Here is a 22181-nt window from a genome sequence, read left to right on the forward strand (position 1 = left end):
ACCTCGTGTCTCTGCCTGCTTACATCCCGTGTGCCTTACCTCTGCTACCCGACCGTCTCTGTCCGGGACCTCTCTCTCCAAAATTCAAGGTTGCTACATTTAACATGGCTGAGGCTGCCGTTCCGATGTTCTTGTAGTTTTTGTGTCATTCTCAGTATGCTCAAGGATAGGAAGACTTCAGCCTGCAGTAACCATCCTACCTGGAAGTCCTACCTTTGTTGGTGTGAGGATCGCAATCTTCCTCCCTTGCGTTTATCTATCCCAAATTCCTTCCTTTCTACTGGCTGGCCTGAATCAAGGTTTGGCACTCAGCTCCTTGAAGAGGCAGGTGTCTGCAATACCCATCTTGTACGGTCAGTCAGCCGTTGACTTATAATGCTGACGTCAAGGTTTTTTTGCAGGGTGTGGCTTATACGGTTACCCCTTATCTTCCTCCAATTCTTTCTTGGGATCTCAATTTGGTGTTGGAGGTCTTACAGTCAACTCCTTTTGAGCCCTTGCGAGAAATCTCCCTCTTCTGTCATGAAAAAGTTTTTTTCTGGTTGCGGTGCCCTCCGTCTCTCGTCCTTTTCTGAATCTTAATCAGGACAAAGCGGTGCTCGCATGGTGCATTCTTTTCTGTCTAATGGTTGTATTGGCTTTTCACATGAATGAGGATATCGGTCTAATGTCCTATTGTCCATCTCCTCCCTGTCATCCGAGGGAGGTTCCTTTTACAACCTGGATGCGGTCTGCACAAGGCTTTTTGTGTTCTATGCGTTTAGAGTTTCCTGGGCTGTGCACCATCAGGCCTCTGCCCTTCTGTTGTGCAATTCTTTCACACACTTTTTGTCAAATTCTATCAGATGCACATTTTTTGCCTTTGCAGACGCTTCCCTGGTTCGCAAGGTCTCTGTGTTCCCGCCCCTGGGGACTTCTCTAGTTCGTCCCACGGTCTGTGTCCCCAAATGTAACGAAGGAGAAAAACAGGATATTTTGAGTACTCCCCGTAAAATCTTTATCTTGTCCAGTTCATTGGGGGGACACTGCTCCCACCCATTGTGTCTTTTTTAAGTTTTTGTTCTTGGCCAGTTGTCCGTTTTAGGGATTCGCCTCTATTGTTTGACATGCCTTTTCTTACCTACTATCTGCATCTCCTGCTTGCGGACAGACTGAAAAGCTCAGTGTCTGCAGTCAGGGTATATCTTGTATTAGTGTCAAGCCTCCTAGTGGCAACCGCATATATCCACGGTCTGTGTCCTTCAATGAATTTGAGAAAAGATTTTACAGTAAGTACTCAATCGTGTTTTCTGTGGCTGACATTTTACATACCAGGGGAGATTTTACATGTGCGCACACCATAAAATTAGTGATGTTTTCTTCAGGAAATGATCCTTGGAAGCAAATAAGTCTAGGTATATTCACATGCTTCAGATTTGTTGAAGAAATTTCTGTGACTGAAAATATGTCCTGCTTATTTGAATGGTGTTTTTTTTTTCTGCTGCATGTGGAAGGGTTTCTGTGTTATTATGACACCTAAAACCATGTACACCCCCCTCACCTCTTGCAACTCACCAGGCCAGCGAGCACTCTGTGCTCTATTCACAACGCCCAGCTAGTAAAACAAGTAAACACGGGCAGATGTTACAAACACAATACACGCCCAGTTGGAAATAAGAGAAAACGCACTCCCAGTTGTCCATTAGAAAGGCTCATTTGCATAAATATAAAATTGCTCATAACTTGGCCGAAAATGATCGTTTTTAAAAAAAAAAATTTTTTTTTTTTACTGTTATCTACATTGCAGCGCCGATCACATGCAATAGGAGATAGGGATTTGAGAATCTGGTGACAGAGCCTCTTTAAGCCGTGCTGCTCCCCTCCAGGGGAGCCATACTTGTTCAGTCTTTTTTTTTCTAATTGTACTTTCATGGACTTGAACATGTAACATGCTAACTAGTTTTATTGCAATTTCTCTAGTGTGAATTTTCTGGGATGTCCACTCCTGGGAAGATTGTCAACTGTCTTGAATGTATTTCACTTGTGAATAATCTTTCTCACAGTAGGATGATGGACTTTAAATTGTTTGAAAATAGACTTAACCCTTCCCAGGTTGTTGGGCAGCAACAATTACTTCCTCTAAGATCATTTCTGATGTTTTTCCTCCTTGGCATTGTGTTGACACACGCTTGAATTCCAGAACCGCAAACTGCCAAATCTACTTCTGCTCAAGGGCATTCGATTAGCAGCACCTAGCTGCTACTTACCCTCTTAATTCCTATGAAAGCAGTAAGGGTGTACTTAGTTTTTCATGGCTTTTAAATTTTGGGCTAGTTCTTGTTAATTAATGACAGTGTAATTTGTTATGTGGTGGTATTCGTCTGAGGTTCTATTTACCTAATTTTAAGGCCTTCTAGGGACCAAATTATTATTTTTTTATGTCCTGATACGTAAAACCCATAGAATTCAAAGAGGGTGTACTGTTTTTCTCTTGACAATATATCAGTAAGCACTATAAATCCTGATGTCTACAATAACATTTTGGTGACGTGTTTTTCTTACCCTGTGCTTTGTTGTGCAGTTTTACAGTTTTGAGTTCGAACGGTGTATATTTTCATTAATGTATACATATATTTTGTTTTGTCTAAAGGATCCTCCAGGATATATGGCAATGGGTTGTAATTCCTGCAGTGGCTCTGAAAATAACAATGGTTTTGTGGAAGTTACAATAGTAAATGAACATTCTCCATGTTCCTCGTGCACATGTCAAAGTCACAGTGGCCTGTTGACCTCTCCAAACATGAAAAAGGGTATGTAACTTGTTTTTGTGTGTAATGATATAACACATATTTAAAGACAACAGTAAGGTTACGATGTCTATGGCGGTATGGTGAGTAATAGTCACCTGCCTTGCCGTGCATAATCCAACATGATCTCCCTGTTGTTTTTGTCTGGTCTTGTATACAGTAAGAAATCCATGGAGGAAAATTTAGGTTTAATGATAAAATTATTTAATGTTTGTTTTGTTATGCATACATTTTATCAGAGATATGAAAATATCAGATTTTGTCTTCACATGGGTGTTAAACTCTTATTGACTCTTTATCAAGGTAAAAATTGCCTTGAAGTCGTGAACCATAAATGTCTTGACTGCATCTATACTGTACCTATACTGGCTTCCACATGAAGGACCGTCCTCCATATCGGCTCAGATGACCCGTGTTGACCAGTAGAAGCTTGCAAGTCCTTCATTCTTCGCCTCACTCACATACACACAGTTTTAGACAAAATTTCCGTAACAACCCAGTCATTTTTTTTTACGCTACGTGAACGGACTGTACTTATACTGGTTTTGATCATGCTCATAAATTGAAACCTTTTCATACCCGTCATGCCTCCAAAATAAAGAATCCTGCGCTTGGATGAAAGACTCCTACAGCAAAGAACATGGCTGCTGCCTGAGCTGCTGAAACCTCTCAGCAGACCCAAGCCAGTCTCCAAGCTAACAAGATGCATCACGGCCAACAGCAAGCTGCTGATACTCAGTTGCAGACTGTCACGACTGCAGTCTCAGCGAGACAGACTAACAGCAGAGACTCCCCAGCAGACCCAAGCCCATATACAGGCTGTCCAGGTGCGATATCCTAATCAACAAGCTACTAACTGAGCTGATATGCTTAACCCCTTCCCGACATGCGCCGTACATGTACGGCGCTGTCGGGAGGTGCTTCCCGCAAAGCGCCGTACATGTACGGCGCAGTGATTGTGTGGGCTCAGAAGCAGAGCCGGCACCGTCACCGCGGGGTGACAGCTGTATTATACAGCTGCCACCCTCCTGTAACTGCCAGGACCGGAGCTACTCTCCGATCCGGCAGATTAACCCCTCAGATGCTGCGCTCAATAGAGCGCAGCATCTGATAGGTTTTCACCCGATCGGCAACCCAGTGATGCAATCGCTGGGTTGCTGTGGCAATCGGACGCCAGAAAATGGCGTCCGAGTCTGCCTTGTACGGGAGCCGATGAGGACCCGCCTTCGGCGTGTCCTCATAGGCTTGCTGTCAGTGAATAACTGACAGCGCTAATACACTGCACTACGTATGTAGTGCAGTGTATTAGAATAGCGATCGGGGCATCAGGCCCTCATGTCCCCTAGTGGGACAAGTCAGAAAAGTAAAAAAAAGTGAATAAAAATGTGGTAAAACAATAAAAACACACACATTTCAAATAAAAATAAAGCTAAACTGACTTTTTTCCCATAGTAAGTCTTTTATTATGGGAAAAAACGTAAAAATTAAAAAAACTATACATAATTGGTATCGCCGCGTCCGTAACGACCCAAACTACAAAACTATTATGTAATTTATCCCGCACGGTGAACGCCGTAAAAAAAAACCATGAAAAACAACGCCAGAATCTTTGTTTTTAGGTCACATCTCCTTCCAAAAAATGCTATAAAAAGTGATCAAAAAGTCACATTTACTCCAAAATAGTACCAATAAAAACGGCAATCCGTCCCGCAAAAAATAATCCCCGACACCGCTTTGTGCACGCAAAAATAATAACGTTATGTGTCTTAGAATATGGCGACACAGAAAACAAATGATTTTATAAAAAAAGTGATTTTGTTGTGCAAAAGCCGCAATACATAAAAAAAACTATATAAATTTGGTATCGCCGTAATCGTATCGACCCGCAGAATAAAGCTAACATGTAATCTAGGGCGCACTGTGGATGCTGATAAAAAAAACAATAAAAAACCATTCCAGAATTGCTTGTTTTTGGTAATTTCCTTTACCAAAAAATGAAATAAAAAGTGATCAAAAAGTCGTATGTGTTCCAAAATGGTACCAATGAAATCTACAGCCCGTCTCGCAAAAAACAAGCCCACACACCGCTCAATCAACTGAAAAATAAAAAAGTTATGGCACTAGTAATGCGGTGAGGAAAAACATCTCAATGCGCAGGCCGGAGGGGAACATTCCTTCAGTTTCAGGGCCCTAGTATTTAGGAACTAGGAAAGGGAAGGGACATAGCACATCTGCTGGAAGCGAGGGCGCCCGTATTATACCAGCGCAAAACTTTCCCAGTAATATTTCCCAAACTAGGAAGGAGAAAAAGTCCCCAAAAGGTGCAGAGCGTTACAAAAGGGGGATAAGAAAGAAAACCGTTTATCAGTGTGACACCGGCCTGTGCATAACGGATCGCTTCACATCGTACCACACATCTATGGATAATTGTATTATTTACCCCATTATTATACCCTTTTATTATGCCCTGATGTACTCCGCACAGATTACATATACCCTGATATACTCCGCACAGATTACATATGCCCCCACATTATAAACTGAATACCAGCAAAACTCAAACAAAACTACCAAGCAAAATCCATGCTCAAAATGGCGGTCTTTCCCTTCTTAGCCCTACAGTGTGCCCAAACAGCAATTTATGGCCACAAGTAAGGCATTACCATACCCGGGAGAACCCGCTTAACAATTTATGGGGTAAGATTCTCTAGGGGCACAACATCTTGTGCGGTGAATGGGCAGATCAGTGGAAAAATTGCAATTTTCACTTTGCACCATCCACTGCGTATTAATTTCTGAAAAACACCTGTGGAGTCTAAATTCTCACTACATCCCTTGATAAATGCCTTTAGGGGTGTAGTTTCTAAAACGGGGTCACTTTTGTTTGGTACATCAGGGGTTTTGCAAATGCAACATGCTGTCTGCAAACCATTCCAGCAAAATCTACGCTCCAAAGATAAATACCGCTCCTTTTCTTCTGAATGCTCCCATATACGTAAACAGCCGATTATAACCACATATGGGGTGTTACCGTACTCGGGAGAAATTACTTTACAAATGTTGGCGTGCTTTTTCTTCTCTCTTCCTTGTAAAAATGAAAAATGTTGATCTAAAACGACATCTTGTTGGAAAAAAAAATAATTTTTCATTTTCATGGCTTAATTCTAATTAATTCAGCAAAAAACCTTTGGGATCAAAATTTTCACTATACCCCTAGATGATTCCTCAGGGGGTGCAGTTTCCCAAATGGAGTCAATTTTGGGGTGTTTCCACTGTACTAGTACTACAGGGGCTCAGCAAATGTGACATGGCGCCCAGACACTATCCAAAATCCAAATGGTGCTAGTTCCATTCTGAGCCCTACCGTGTGTCCAAACAGCCGTTTATGACCACATGTGGGGTATTGTTTTACTCGGGAGAAGATGCTTTACTAATTTTATGGTGCTTTTTCTCCTTCAGTCCTTGTGGAAATGAAAAAAAAAACCTAAACCTACATTTTATTTAAAAAAATGTAGATTTTCATTTTTATGGCCTACTTCCAATAAGTTCTGTAAAACACCTGTGGGGTCAAACTGCTCACTGTACTCCTAGATAATTTCCTCATGGGGTGTAGTTTCCAAAATGGGGTCACTTGTTGGGGTTTTCCACTGTTTTGTCCCCTCAGGGGCTTTGTAAATGTGACATGGCCTCCGCAAACCATTCCTGCTAAATTTGAGTTCCAAAAGCCAAATGGCGCTCTTTCCCTTCTCAGCCCTGCCGTGTGTCCAAACAGCCTTTTATTACTACATGTGGGGTATTGTTTTACTCGGGAGAAATTTCTTTACAAATTTTATGGTGCTTTTTCTCCTTTAGTCCTTGTGGAAATGAAAAAAAATTAGCTATACCTACATTTTATTTGAAAAAATGTAGATTTTCATTTTCATGGCCTAGTTCCAAAAATTTTTGAAAAAAAACTGGCCGGTCAAAATGCTTGCTACACCCCTAGATAAATTCCTCGAGGGGTATAGTTTCCAAAATGGGGTCACTTGTTGGGGGTTTCCACTGTTTTGTCCCCTAGGGGGCTTTGCAAATGCGATATGGCCTCCGCAAACCATTCCTGCTAAATTTGAGCTCCAAGAGCCAAATGGCGCTCTTTCCATTCTAAGCCCTGCTGTGTGTCCAAATAACCGTTTATTACGACATGTGGGGTATTGTTTTACTCGGGAGAAATTTCTTTACAAATTTTATGGTGCTTTTTCTCCTTTAGTCCTTGTGGAAATGAAAAAAAATTAGCTATACCTACATTTTATTTGAAAAAATGTAGATTTTCATGGCCTAGTTCCAAAAATTTTTGCAAAAAAACTGGCTGGTCAAAATGCTTGCTACACCCCTAGATAAATTCCTCGAGGGGTATAGTTTCCAAAATGGGGTCACTTGTTGGGGGTTTCCACTGTTTTGTCCCCTAGGGGGCTTTGCAAATGCGATATGGCCTCCGCAAACCATTCCTGCTAAATTTGAGCTCCAAGAGCCAAATGGCGCTCTTTCCATTCTAAGCCCTGCTGTGTGTCCAAATAACCGTTTATTACGACATGTGGGGTATTGTTTTACTCGGGAGAAATTGCTCTACAAATGTTGTGGTGCTTTTTCTACTTTAGTTCTTTTGGAAATGAAAAAAAATTAGCTAAACCTACATTTTATTTGAAAAAATTTAGATTTTCATTTTCATGGCCTAGTTCCAAACATTTTTGCAAAAAAACTGGCCGGTCAAAATGCTTGCTACACCCCTATATAAATTCCTCGAGGGGTGTAGTTTCCCAAATGGGGTCACTTTTGGGGGGTTTCCACTGTTTTAGTTCCACAAGACCTGTTCAAAGCTGACATGGTGCCTAAAATATATTCTAATAAAAAGGAGACCCAAAATCCACCAGGTGCTCCTTTGCTTCTGAGGCCGGTGCTTCAGTCCAGTAGCACACTACAGCCACATGTGGGATATTTCCTAAAACTGCAGAACCTGGGCAATAAATATTGAGTTGCATTTCTCTGGTAAAACCTTCTGTGGTACAAAAAAAATGGATTCAAAATGAATTTCTGGAAAAAAATAATGAACTTTGTAAATTTCACCTCTACTTTGCCTTAATTCCTGCGCAATGTCTAAAGGGTTAAGAAACTTTCTAAATGCTGTTTTGAATACTTTGAGGGGTGCATTTTTTAAAATGGGGTGACTTATTGGGGGTTTCTAATATCTAAGGACCTCAAACCCACTTCACAACTTAACTGGCCCCTGTAAAAATAGCATTTTGAAATTTTCTTGAAAATGTGAGAAATTGCTGCTAAAGTTCTAAGCCTTGTAACGTCCTAGAAAAATAAAATGATGTTCAAAAAACGATGCCAATCTAAAGTAGACATATGGGGGATGTTAGTTAGCAACATTTTTGTGTGGTATAACTGCCTGTCTTACAAGCAGATACATTTAAATTGAGAAAAATGCTAATTTTTGCAATTTTTCGCTAAATTTTGGTGTTTTTCACAATTAAATACTGAATGTATCGGGCAAATTTTGCCAGTAACATAAAGTCCAATGTGTCACGAGAAAACAGTCTCAGAATCACTTGGATAGGTAAAAGCATTCCGGAGTTATTACCATATAAAGTGAAACATGTCAGATTTGAAAAATGAGGCTCTGTCAGGAAGGTCAAAAGCGGCCAAAGAGGGAAGGGGTTAATGCTGCTTTCCATTACAATTCAAAATCCAAATATGGTTAAGCTCCGTTTCTTCTGCTTGGCCGAATGGTGAAACAATGTAGTATATATGACCTCATTTGGGTGTGGAAAACGTGTGCTGGAACCAGGATACATGCCAACGTTCAAGATCCAGGGGCAGGTCTACCACACGATCGGATGTCTTTTGCCACTATTTAACTATTTAAGACCATCTGAAAGCATCGCCTTTATATCTTAAAGTTTTAATCCCTTAATGACCAGCCTATTTTAAACGTTAATGACCAAGCCATTTTTTACGTTTTTCCATCGTCTCATTCAAAGAGCTCTAACTTCTTATTTTTGCTGCATAAGGTCTTGTTTTTTGCGGGACAAGTTGTCATTTTTAATAGCACCATTTTGGGGTACATAGAATTTATTGATTAACCTTTTTTATTTACTTTTGGGGGGGGGAATAGAAATAAACCCGCAATTTCGCCACACTTTTTTGCATCCTAAATTTACGCCGTTTTACCGTGTGGTTTAAATACCACAACTTTATTCAGCGAGTTGTTGCGATTGCAACGATACCAAATTTTGTATAGTTTTTGTATGTTTTACTACTTTTACACCGTGAAAACACTTTTTTTTCAAAATTATTTATTTGTTTTTGTGTCTCCATATTTGAAGAGCCGTAACGTTTTTATTTTTTCGCCGATACAATTGTATGAGGGCTTTTTTTTTGCGGGATGACTTGTAGTTTTTATCGGTACTATTTTGGAGTAGATGCGACTTTTTGATCACTTTTTATCACATTTTTTTAAGGCTGGATTCAAAGAAAACAGCAATTTTTGCATGATTTTTTTATTTTATTTTTTACGACGTTCACCGTGCGGGTTAAATGATGTAATCAGTTTATAGCTGGGGTCGTTACGGACGCGGTGATACCAAATATGTGTAACTTTTTTTACTTTATTTTGTTAACCCCTTCAAGACCCAGCCTGTTTTGGCCTTCAGGACCCAGCCAATTTTTTCAAATCTGACATGTGTTACTTTATGTGGTAATAACGTTGGAATGCTTTTACCTATCCAAGCGATTCTGAGATTGTTTTCTCGTGACATGTTGTACTTTATGTTAGTGAAAAAATTTTCTCGATAATTTTGGTATTTATTTCTGAAAAACACCACAATTTAGAAAAAATTTGCAAAAATTTGCATTTTTCTAAATTTAAACGTATCTGCTTGTAAAACAGATAGTAATACCACACAAAATAGTTACTAGTTAACATTTCCCATATGTCTACTTTATGTTTGCATCGTTTTTTGAACATCCTTTTCTTTTTCTAGGACGTTACAAGGCTTAGAACTTTAGCAGCAATTTCTCATATTTTCAAGAAAATTTCAAAAGGCTATTTTTACAGGGACCAGTTCAGTTCTGAGGTGGCTTTGAGGGCCTTATATATTAGAAAATCGCCAGAAGTCACCCCATTTTGAAAACTGCACCCCTCAAGGTATTCGAATCGGCATTCACAAAGTGTTTTAACCCTTTAGGCGTTTCACAGGAATTAAAGCAAAGTAGAGGTGAAATTTACAAATTACATTTTTTTTGCCGAAATTCATTTCGAATACATTTTTTTTTGTAACACAGAAGGTTTTACCAGAGAAATGCAACTCAATATTTTATTGCCCAGATTCTGCAGTTTTTAGAAATATCCCACATGTGGCCTTAGTGTGATAATGGACTGAAGCACCAGCCTCAGAAGCAAAGGAGCACCCAGTGGATTTTGGGCCTCCTTTTTTTTAGAATATATTTTAGGCACCTTGTCAGGTTTGAAGAGGTCTTGTGGTGCCAAAACAGTGGAAACACCCCAAAAGTTACCCCTTTTTGGAAACTACACCCCTCAAGGAATTTATCTAGGTGTATAGTTAGCATTTTGACCGCACAGGTTTTTTGCAGAATTCAGTGGAATTAGGCAGTGAAAATGAAAATCAATTTTTTTTCTGAAAAAGCATCGAAATGTTACATTTTTACAAGGAATAAAGGAAAAAAGAACCACAACATTTGTAAAGCATTTTCTCATGATTACGGCAATACCCCATATGTGGTAATAAACTGCTGATTGGACCCACGGCAGCGCTCAGAAGGGAAGTAGCGCCATTTGGATTTTGGAGCACGGATTTTGCTGGATTGTTTTTCGGTGCCATGCCGCCTTTGCAACTCCCTGGAGGGACCAAAACAGTGGAAGCCCCCCAAGTTTCCCCATTTTGGAAACACCCCTCAAGGAATTTTTCTAGGGGTATAGTGAGCATTTAGACTCCACGGGTCTTTTGCAGAATTTATTAGAATTAGGCGGAGAGAATTAATATCACAATTTTTTTCCACTAAAATGTTGAATTTTCTCATTTTCACAAGGGATAAAGGAGAAATAAACAACCAATATTTGTGAAGCTATTTCTCCCGGCTACGAAAATACCCCACATGGGGTCATACATTTTTTTCATTAGAAATGAATTAACCCTTTCAGGACTGATCCATTTTTTGCTTTCTTCTTTTCATTTTTCAATACCCGCCTTCCAAGAGCCATAACTTTTTTTTCTTTTTTCGTCAGTAGAGTGATGTGAGAGCTTATTTCTTGCGGGAGGAATTGTAGTTTCTATTGGTACCATTTAAAGTGAAATAAAAAGTACTGGGAAACTGGAAAAAAATAGGAAAATATAGGAAGAAAATCTGATTGCATTTTTTGGGGTTTTCGTTTTTACAGCTTTCGCCGTGCGGTAAAAACGAAAACTACAGCGATTTTGGTGGTTTAAATTTAAGTTTTTTACGGTGTTCACCGTGCAAGTTAAATAATGGTATATTGTAATAGTTCGGCCTTTTACGGACGTAGTGATAAAAATTCTGTTTATTTTTTTACATTACTTTTGAAGAAAAATGGGAAAAGGTTTTTTTTTTTTAACTAAACTTTTTTCTTTCTCACTACTAATAACTTTAATTCTTCTACACATTTTATTAGTCCCCTTAGGGTACTTGTACCAGCGATCATTGGATCCGCAGGTACAATATGCTGCAATACTAATGTATTGCAGTATATTGTTATTTTTACAGACTCCTGTAACAGCGCGATCGCTGTTCCTGTCCGTTAGTCCCGGGTGTCAGCTGTAATACACAGCCGACACCCGCAGCGTATGGAGCGGGCTCAGCACGTGAGCCAGCTCCATACTTCAACCCCCGCACCATGACGTGCTATTAAGTCATAGTGCTCAAAGGGGTTAATGCACAGCGGATGGTGTGAATATTGCAATTTTCCACTGATATGCCATTTTAGTGCATATGTCGTGCCCAGTTTGTGCCCCTGAAGACAAATACCTCAAAGCTTTAAGCGGGTTCTCCCGGGTATGGCGATGCCATATATGTGGACGCAAACAGCTGTTTGGGCACGCTGCAGGGCTCAGAAGGGAGGGACGCCATTTTGCTTTTGGAGTACAGATTTTGCTTGGTAGTTTTTCTGTTTGGGGTTTTGCTGGTATTTCAGTTTATAATGTGGGGACATATGTAATCTGTGCGGAGAACATCAGGGCATAATAAGAGGGTATAAAAATGCGGTAAATAAATAATAATTCATAGATATGTGGCCAGTGTCGCACTGATAAATGGTGTCGGATGTTACCCGCTTTTAGAAAACACTGCACATTTTGCATCGCCATATTCTTGGGAGCCAGAACTTCTTTATTTTTTCACCACCGGAGCTGTGTGAAGGCTTATTTGTTGCGTGACAATCTGTACTTTTCATTGGTACCATTTTGGGATACATGCGATTTTTTTTTGATCACTTTTTATTACATTTTTTTGCAAGCCAGGTGACCAAAAACAAGCAATTCTGACAATGTTTTTTAGTTTATTTTTTGTGGCGTTCACCGTGCACAATAAATGACCATTATATTTTATTCTGCGGGTTGGTACGTTTACGGCGATACCATATGTATATAGGGTTTTTTTAAGTTTTGCAGCATTTGCGCAATAAAATCACTTTTTTATAAAATTTATTTTCTGTGTCACCATATTCTGAGAGCCGTAACTTTTTTATTTTTCAGTCAAAGCTGTGTAAGAGCTTGTTTTTTGCGGTACGGGTTGTAGTTTTTATCGGTATTATTTTCGGGTACATGCGACTTTTTGATCACTTTGTATACTCTATTTTGGGAGGGGTGGTGACCAAAAAATAGCGAATCTGGTGTCGTTTTTTAATTGATTTTTTTTTTGGGTTGTTAATCGTGCGGGAAAAATAACATTATAGTTTTATAGTTGGGGTCGTTACGAACGCGGGGATACCAAATATGTGTACTTTTTTTTACGTGTTCTTTTTTTTCTATAATGAAAGACTTATTATAGGAAAAATATGCAGTGCTTGTTTATATAACTTATAACTTATAACTTTTATTTTTACACTTTTTTTAAAACCTTTTTATTCTTTTTTTTACTTTTTTTACTTGTCCCACTAGGGGACACTTAGACTTGCAGCTTTGATCGCTGCTAGAGTACATTACACTACACACGTAGTGTAATGTACTCCAACTGTCATTGTGACGTGACCGTCACACTGACCGGAAGCCTCGGAGGACCGGTGGAGGCTGCTCCTCCGAGGCTTCCGTACATGGCAACCCGGAGGTCATTGTCTGACCTCCGATTGCCGTGACAAGCATCGGTAGCCCCCACGATCACTTCGTGGGGGCTGCCGATGTGCTTCAAACCCCTTAAATGCGGCGACGGCAATCCGTCGCCGCATTTATGGGGTTAATTGCCGAAATCAGCGGCGATGGTCCGCTGACCGGCAAGGCTGGAGTGTCAGCTGTCAGGGACAGCTGACCTCCCGGTTTTCGGACACTGTCCGTTAGGACAGTGTGCGCCGGGAACTACTCCGCAATAGTACGTCTGGATGCGGGAACTAACCCCGCTGCAGGACGTACTATTGCGGCGCAGCGCGGGAAGAGGTTAATAATGAAGCAGTTTGTAAGGGGGGAAAAAGTGGGTTTTTCCTTTTTTTTTTTTTTTTTTTTTCCACTTTTTTACTAGTCCCACTAGGGGACTTCACTATGCGATAATCCGATCGCATTTATAATACACTGCAATACTTCTGTATTACAGTGTATTATGCCTGTTTGTGTAAAACCTCCGGCATGACCTAGCAGGCATTCACCACAGGCAGACCTGGGGGCCTTTATTAGGCCCCCGGCTGCCATCGGAGAAACAGACACTCGGCGATCTTATCACCGGGTGTCAGTTGGATGAGAGGGAGCTCCCTCCCTCTCTCCAAAACCACTCAGATGTGGTGCACGCTAAGGGTTAAACTGGTGAGATCAATACTAATATCGATCTCACCCGGTAGAGCAGAGACGCCCCCAGCCCTCGGCTACCTCTGGTAGCTGAGAGCAGGGAGATTTGACAGCTCCCTGCTCGGTTTACTTATTCCGATGCCGCGACGTAAAAAGTCTATGGCAACGGAATAAGGCCTGTTAGTGACCGACGTAGAAACCCTATGGGCCGGTCACAAACGGGTTAATCATGTGTGACAGCACTGCAGAAGTAGATGCCCACCATAGAAACAATCCCCTTACTAAGCCGCACATTGTCCGCATGTTGCAAAACGTTGCACCGGCACAATCCATACGTACGATTGTTCAATACTGCCATTGAAAGAATGCCGTCGCTTGCGTACAAATTGGTCCTTCGAAATGACAAAGCACTGAGAGTCCAACATCCTGGAACATTCAATTCACCAACCATCAATGAAGTTGCCATAATCATGGTTAGGGACCATTCTGATCGGCAGGACATTGTCCTGTACAAGAGAGACAATGTGCTGCAAAGGATAAACTAATTTCACAGGTCCTATGATACTCTGCAGTATCCGCTGGTTTTCTGGAATAACTTTTACATTAGTCAGATGATAAATGGGGTACCATTACAGGATAAGATGGTATCATGCATGGGCTTCTATGTCTCCATGATGATTCGCAGCAGTGATCCAGGCATAAATTGGCTGCTGGCCTTTGGTGACTTGACTCACCAAGTGTTAGTCGACGTTTATGTCACGGTTGAATCTGAAAAATACTAACTTATATTGCAACACATCAGGCACAACTGCGTGCAACCGAATAAATCAACCTGCTGGATGCAATTTGTGCTGATAGGAAACCTGACATTGTTGCTTGACAGGTCTTCCTGCCTTCCATTTATCGGTAGCCAGAGACACATGCAGGAGTATGCCCAAGATTGCATGACCTATGTCTGCAAATATGGTCGGCCAGACCTCTTCATTACTACCATGTGAAATCCAGATTGGTTGGAAAATAAGATCATGCAATTCCCCAGACAGAGCAACATTGTGCGACATGACTTGGTTGCACGAGTCTTTAAGCTAAAAGTGACCAAGCTAATGGAATTTCTCACCAAGGGTTGCGTTTTTTGAGAACCCCAGTGTTGGTGCTGCACGATAGAATGGCAAAAGCGAGGATTGCCCCACAGCACATTTTTTTTTTTTGTGGCAAAAGGAAGAGATTCCGCCAAACCAGATTCATTCAATCATTAGTGCTGAAATACCCAACAAAGTGGATCCTGCACTCTTTTAGACCATCATCAAGCACATGATTTATGGCCCCTGTAGATGAGGTTACCCAAATGCAGGCTGCATGGACCAGAGCAAAAAATCAAGAGATACCCAAGGCAGCTGTTAGCTAAAATGCATGCCGATAGTGATGGCTATCCGTTGCACCAGCGTAGAAAGCCTGGCGAAGGTGGTTTATAATTTGTCAAAAGGGTTAAAGTGCTCACCGTCTAATGTTTGGCAGGTTATGTGCATGGCCGATGTTGAAATTGACAACAAATTCGTAGTCCCATATTTGCCACTTCTGTGAAAGGTATTTAATGCCCACATCAATGTGGCATCCTGCAGTTCAGTCTTGGCAATCAAACACATCTGCAAATACAATTGCAAGGGTTCCGATCAGTCAATTTGTGCATTACAAATTATGAAACTGTTGCAGAAGAAGTTCAACAGTATCAACACACACGGCAGTTACATAAGTAGCAATGAAGCGGTCTGGCTAATTCTCAGATTCCCCATTCACAAGCGGCATCCGATCGTTCACCATCTCTCTGTTCACTTGGAAAATGGCTAGAGAGGGTATTTTACTGCTGACACTGCAGCACAAAGATCAGAATCAGCCTACAACTGTCAGGGTAAAACTTCCTTTTTTCCCTGTTATCTCACACCAAATAACCACCTCTGTAAATTGAAAACTGAGAGCATGCATGTAGAAAATATACCACAAGACAAGTTGGTATAGATGCTACCTCCGTCGAGTAGGAAGTGAACTGAACTTTTTTTATTGAAGAAATGAAAGAAACACAAGTTCCCTGCCTAGAGATGTGGGACGTGCTTAAGCCCCATTGGCTCCTCAGCTGTGAGTTCTTCTGAACACTCCTCTTGCATTCCAGGGGCGGTGTCTCCATAGACGTGTTTCTCATACAGACTCCATCTTGTTTCATTTACAAATTTTTGTGTAATATACAGATTTTTAGTTTATATAAAGTAATAATGTTTTTGCAAATAATATACATGGTAATGATCCCGGACAGTCCCCCCTAAAAATATTATTACTCTATCCCTGAGTCTTGCCTAGCAACATACCACTGACCATACGAACCTGGCGGGTAGGGGTTTTGGCTTTCTTCACCAGCTTGAGACGAGCTACTCCTGATGAGTAAACCCCCCTTTGTACCTGGACTTCCAAGGTTTCAGAGTGGTCCTAACTGTCCCTATTCTCCTCAGGATACAGGATGGTTGTCTTGGTATAATCTACAAACCGCTGCTGGTTGTAATATATATAATTCAATCTACATTTTTATTAATGGTAATAATTGTCGCACTGTCACTGTCCTAATGGGACTTTTACCCCTGCAGATATAACAGGTCATGGGCAGCATCTTCCCCAAACCTAGATACACCCGGGTAACAACCTCCGGGCTCTCAATGCTGCCATGTACTTCTTACATATGAGTGACAACCAGTGACCTTCACCTCACACCTCCACATAAAACTCCTCAGATTGTAATTTGCAGTGCCGTGGCATATTTACACACATTATAATTATAAACCTCAAACAATATAAACAATAGAGCCTCAACTAATAAAATAATGCTATCACCAATCTCATGCTATCACCCTCAGGTTTTGAGTCCCATCAGTTCATTGCCAGTCCTGTATCTCATCGTCCTCTTCTTCTTCTGTCTTCTGTGGAGTCAAACAGCACAGTGGTGTCCAGTGGGGGATTTATTACTATCCTCCACCTGGTCACTTACTTATTAAAACACTTGATACTGCTGACGGATTCACTCAGGTCTTTGGTCTTTACTTTGATCTTTGCTGATGTCATCGGGACTTGGTTTGGTCCTTATCTGTCAGACACCGTCACTTTTAGTATACGTCACCGGGCTGTACATAGCACCTCATGCTGTGAGCCTGGGGTGAGATCCCACGTAGACGGATTAGTGGAGTTTTATTGTGACTATCACAAACCCTCCGTATCTATCCTCTTCCTCTGGCAAGTTACTTGTCTGGGCGGCTGCTTAGAATTGTGACACTGCCGTCAGTTCATGACAAACGCGTTGTACTGGCTCAGGCTGCGCCTACCGCATCTCCGTGATGGAGTTAATCATATTAAAAGTCTTCTAGTTCATGTTTACTGGCACTTGCCGGGGACCCCCAACCCTTGTCAATTGTTAAAATAAATACTAATCTGGTGATAACCTCATCCGCATACACTATAAACGTTCTAAGTACATACAGTAATAATGACAGGCCCTTAATCGACATCAAACAAACACCTATTATATAAGAAAATCTTCTCTATTCCACTGGACAGGACACCTAGAAGATGTGTGATTACTGGGTACATTATATTTGAACTTGGTGTTTACACTTTCCAGCAGGATTTGTACCTTATTCTTAGCTGATTACCTGGAACATCTCCTATTCACAGAAATATACACAGATTCCTCATGTTTATCTGACAAGTGTCTCAAACCAATTTTTCCCCCCTACTCTGGCTCGTTCTACCTAGGAAGGCCTCTCAAGGTCTGTTCTCTTCGTTGGAGGCGGGTATGATAAGGTTGCGACCGGTCTGCCAGGACTGTTCTGTAGGCAAATCAAACCGCTCTAACAGAATTTAGCAGCATCCGCTGTAAGGCCTGGGACATACCAATTAGATCTTACCACATCGATCCTTGCAGTCTTGGGGCATATGTGAGGTCATACACTATCAAGAATGCCTTGGGTGCTACCGGTTTACTTTCCTTTTATCCGTCCACATTCTGTCAGAATCTGGTTCTTACGCCTCCATTTGGAGTTGGACTCTTCCTGTGGAGAACAAGCTTTTCATCGCATAATCAGTAATTGATCTTAATCAGATAATTAATTTGAAGAAAAACATTAACAAATAAAATCTTTACATTAAACGTTCACATTGAGCAGTAACTAGAAGTGATACATGCAAACTCATTTTACTTCTCTCTATATATATATATATATATATATATATATATATATATATATATATACATACACACTGCACAGAATTCTCTGCTCTAAAATTTTCCGTTCACAACAAAAATATTTTCAAATGGGAATCTACTTGCACTGAGAAGTTCTCATTTACACAAACATAATACTGACGCCTACAATAGTCCAATGCTAAAGCTGGTCCAGAACTTTACATAAAACTTAACCTCAGTATTTAATATTCCCACAACACTTCTTGAATATCGTTATTAAACAAACTCTGGAATAACATCTGGAAAACTGCTGACCTCTTATCATTGTACAAACACCAGGTCAATACTTGGGATAACACTGTTCCCGTCACTTACACACAAGTTCTGCAGTGGGGAAGATGCTGGCTGGGCTTCAGGCCCCCCTGAGAACAGGTCTACACACACGAGCACATTGTCATACAACTACCCGAGGTAGAAGTGTATGTTCTGCAGTGAGGAAGAGAACGGCCGGGCTTCAGGCCTCCCTGAGAACAGGTCTACACACACGAGCACCGCGTCATACACTTCTACCTCGGGTAGTTGTATGTTCTGCAGTCACTGGGACGGGTAATCTGGCCGGGCTGCACTTTTCACAGGTACCTTTGCAGTTTTACCTATGTCATGCCGTGCGCACATCATGCCGGCTGCTACAAACCTAGCGGTGGCATTATTGTATCCAGGGACAAGCCAATTTACTGATACCTGGCCGCACATACCCTTGTCAGTTCTGTCTTCTCTTGCTCTCTCAATTGGCTTACCCGATGATCCAATAAAGTTCCTACTACCAATGGGCACCTAATTGTGGGCGATGCCAAAAGCGTACCTAGTGTCAGTGTAAATGTCGGCCGTCTTACCTTCTGCCAGGTTACATCCTCAGCGAGCACCTCCAGCTCCGCTCCTTGAGATGAACAAGAAGGTGAGAGTGGTTTCTGGATGATTTACCTGGTGCCTCGTATCCTGTATTGTACATACTGTATATGATCAAGAATTTCTACATTACAAATGTACATTAAAAACCCATGTCACATACAGGTAGAACCTTTCAAAGGGGTGGCGTTTTCATCCTCTAAAATAAAAACAAATGTTATACACTACTCCACACATCTGATAATCCAGAACACTGAGAATCTCACTTTATCAGGTTCTGTAAATACTTGATTAATACAAAAACAAATAAAAATTACTAAAATCTTTACATAAAATTAACAATGTTCAGATAATTTCCACCTCCTTCCCCCCCTAAATCTGTAAAGACTCATCTGTGAGTGACCTCGACCTCTTGTGTAAATTTGCTGGAGGGGGATGGTCTCTTACACATTTTGTAGATCTCCTGGAACCAAATTCATTAATTCAACACAAACCAAAATTATACCTGATCAGTCCCTTCACCATTCCCCCCTTTGTGGACTCTGAGAAAGTAATGTAGCAGGGTTCAAAACTACATGTCAACATAATAAGGTTGGGCACTATCTGGGGGGCACTAGTTTAACCCCCTGTAATACACAATAGCCTGGAACAAAAATGACTTTCTCCTGACAAGAACATTTTATCTTTAAAATGACTTGCAACCATTTACCTGTAAAACATTTCACATTTTCCAAAATAACATTTAGGCAGCACTATAGCACGCGCCTCATGTGTGAAAACAAAAACAAAACTATTGTAATTAGTTATTCAATAAAACGGAAAATTTTATATCTGGTAATATTAATTACTGCAGACCAATAAACTATATACAAGAATAGGGAACAGTGGGGGCACATACATTTTCAAGACGCACAATATCTGTAGTTTAATACATTTGAATTAACATCAAAACACATTAAATCTTATCACATCATAGCACATAAATATGCAACGTAACTTTTATCAACAGCGTATGCGCAAAGATAAGAAACTTTCCTGTACACAAAAAAAAAGAAACTGATTTTAACCCCATACCCAAAACACTAAGAATTTTTGTTTTTAGACATTACTGCTGTTAAAAATAAGAGCATACAATATAGATCTAAAATCAGTGCAATATTGTAATCACCTTGTCTCATCAGTCCACGCCCTGTATACCAGTCAGTCTGCTTTTCACACAGCACACAGCCCACCTCCCCCTCCCAACCGCATTTTACAGGAGGGTGTCACACACACACTCACTCACTCACAGCTTCTATTCTCCCAATCTTAACAATTTCAATGCCTGCAAAACAACGTCTTATCTGCAACATTCATCACACTGTTGTATAGGAATTTTCTACGTTCAAAACATCAAACACATAATCTGTAACAGTGTCCAATCTGTCGGCCACCATCTCTATATTATGATGACGTGTCTTCTCACCAGTGCACAGTGTGCAGGATGGAATCTAGAATAGAAAAAAAACACTGCAGCATGTGTTACTAAGGCTGGGTTCACACGAGCACATTAACGTCCGTAATGGACGGACGTATTTCGGCCGGAAGTCCCGGACCGAACTCCGTGCAGGGAGCCGGGCTCCTAGCATCGTAGTTATGTACGACGCTAGGAGTACCTGCCTCTCCGTGGAACTACTGTCCCGTACTGAAAACATGATTACAGTACAGGACAGTTGTCCTGCAGAGAGGCAGGGACTCCTAGCATCGTACATAACTATGATTCTGGGAGCCCGGCTCCCTGCACTGAGTTCGGTCCGGGACTTCCGGTCGAAATACGTCCGTCCATTACGGACATTAATATGCTCGTGTGAACCCAGCCTGAGGGAAATGAGAAAATTAACAAGGCTATCATTTCATACTGATTTGGTTGGGCCGGGCGTGACCTCATCAGGGGGTGGGGGGCAGCCTCTCCCACAGGAAGCACAGTGCTCAGCTGTGAGGGGGTTTTGCTGCCCACAATGAGGACACGTTCAACATGAGGTACGGACGCCATTACAGGGCGGCGGCTGGTCCTGTGTTTTCTTTTACATATAACATACAAAACCTTTCTTATTCCTAACTTCCATTCGCTTCACCAAATCATACGAATAGGATCGTCCGGCTACGGGTGATCCTGATGATTTGAATATGGACCGTAAACCATCCATTTTAACATTCTATATTATACACGTAATTTCTATAACAATTTTCGGTCTACAGCTCTCTAGGTCTAGCCGGAAATATTACAATTTCGCAGTCTGCAACTCGCTCTAGCTCTCGCCGAAATATTATCTTCCAGTCTGCAATTTTATTAAATCTCGCTGGAATATAACAATCCCCCAGTCTGCAACTCACAGGTAGTCTTGCTGGAAAATTACTCACGACTTATCGTGCCCCTGTTTAAAACAGGTTATATTTCCTATCTAGTCCCTAATTACCCAGAGGATGGTTAGTTGGGCGCGACTAATTTCTTACGGGTTCATGACCACACAGCGGGGATGTCGCCTCTGTCGCCTGAGATAATCAAGCCAGTCGACCAGGGTTCTACAGATTCCCACAAGACCGTCCACTAACACAGATAAGTCGAAGATTTATAAAATCAACTGACTTATCGTGTGATTGTGGAGGTGATCAGGCTCCTTCAGTGGGCAGTCCTGGGTCGTCTGTTTCACCCTGTGATTGTCGGTTGTCCGGATTCCGAAATCCACTCAAGTGTGGCCCCACGTTGGGCGCCAAAATGTCAGGGTAAAACGTCCTTTTTTCCCTGTTATCTCACACCGAATAACCACTTCTGTAAATTGAAAACTGAGAGCATGCATGCATGTAGAAAATATACCACGAGACAAGTTGGTATAGATCCTGCCTCCGTCGAGTAGGAAGTGAACTGAACTTTTTTATTGAACAAAAGAAAGAAACACAAGTTCCCTGCCTAGAGATGTGCGACGTTCTTAAGCCCCATTGGCTCCTCAGCTGTGAGTTCTTCTGTACACTCCTCTTGCATTCCAGGGGCGGTTTCTCCATAGGCTTGTTTCTCATACAGACGCCATCTTGTTTCATTTACAAATCTTTGTGTAATATACTGATTTTTAGTTTATATAAAGTAATAATGTTTTTGCAAACAATATACATGGTAATGATCCCTGACACAACAACATTCAGATGAATTTGCAAGTATGCTGCGCTGTCGAGGTCCGACTTATTACACGTGGACTACTGCAAAGACGTGGCAATCTCCCAAACAAGGCACAC

At 41.2% G+C, this 22181-nt stretch overlaps 1 protein-coding gene across 3 annotated transcripts in view; it reads left to right on the forward strand.

Moving 5' to 3' along the window:
- The window catches only part of GGNBP2 (gametogenetin binding protein 2), a 240155-nt gene that overhangs the window by 133455 nt on the left and 84519 nt on the right, over positions 1-22181 (forward strand). For all 3 annotated transcript variants that reach the window (XM_075853531.1, XM_075853530.1, XM_075853528.1), the window contains exon 9: positions 2630-2789. In XM_075853531.1, coding sequence (XP_075709646.1) covers positions 2630-2789 — 160 coding nt within the window. The remainder of the gene's footprint in view (positions 1-2629; positions 2790-22181) is intronic.

Source organism: Rhinoderma darwinii, chromosome 2 (assembly GCF_050947455.1).
Source record: "Rhinoderma darwinii isolate aRhiDar2 chromosome 2, aRhiDar2.hap1, whole genome shotgun sequence".
Lineage (NCBI taxonomy): Eukaryota > Metazoa > Chordata > Amphibia > Anura > Rhinodermatidae > Rhinoderma > Rhinoderma darwinii.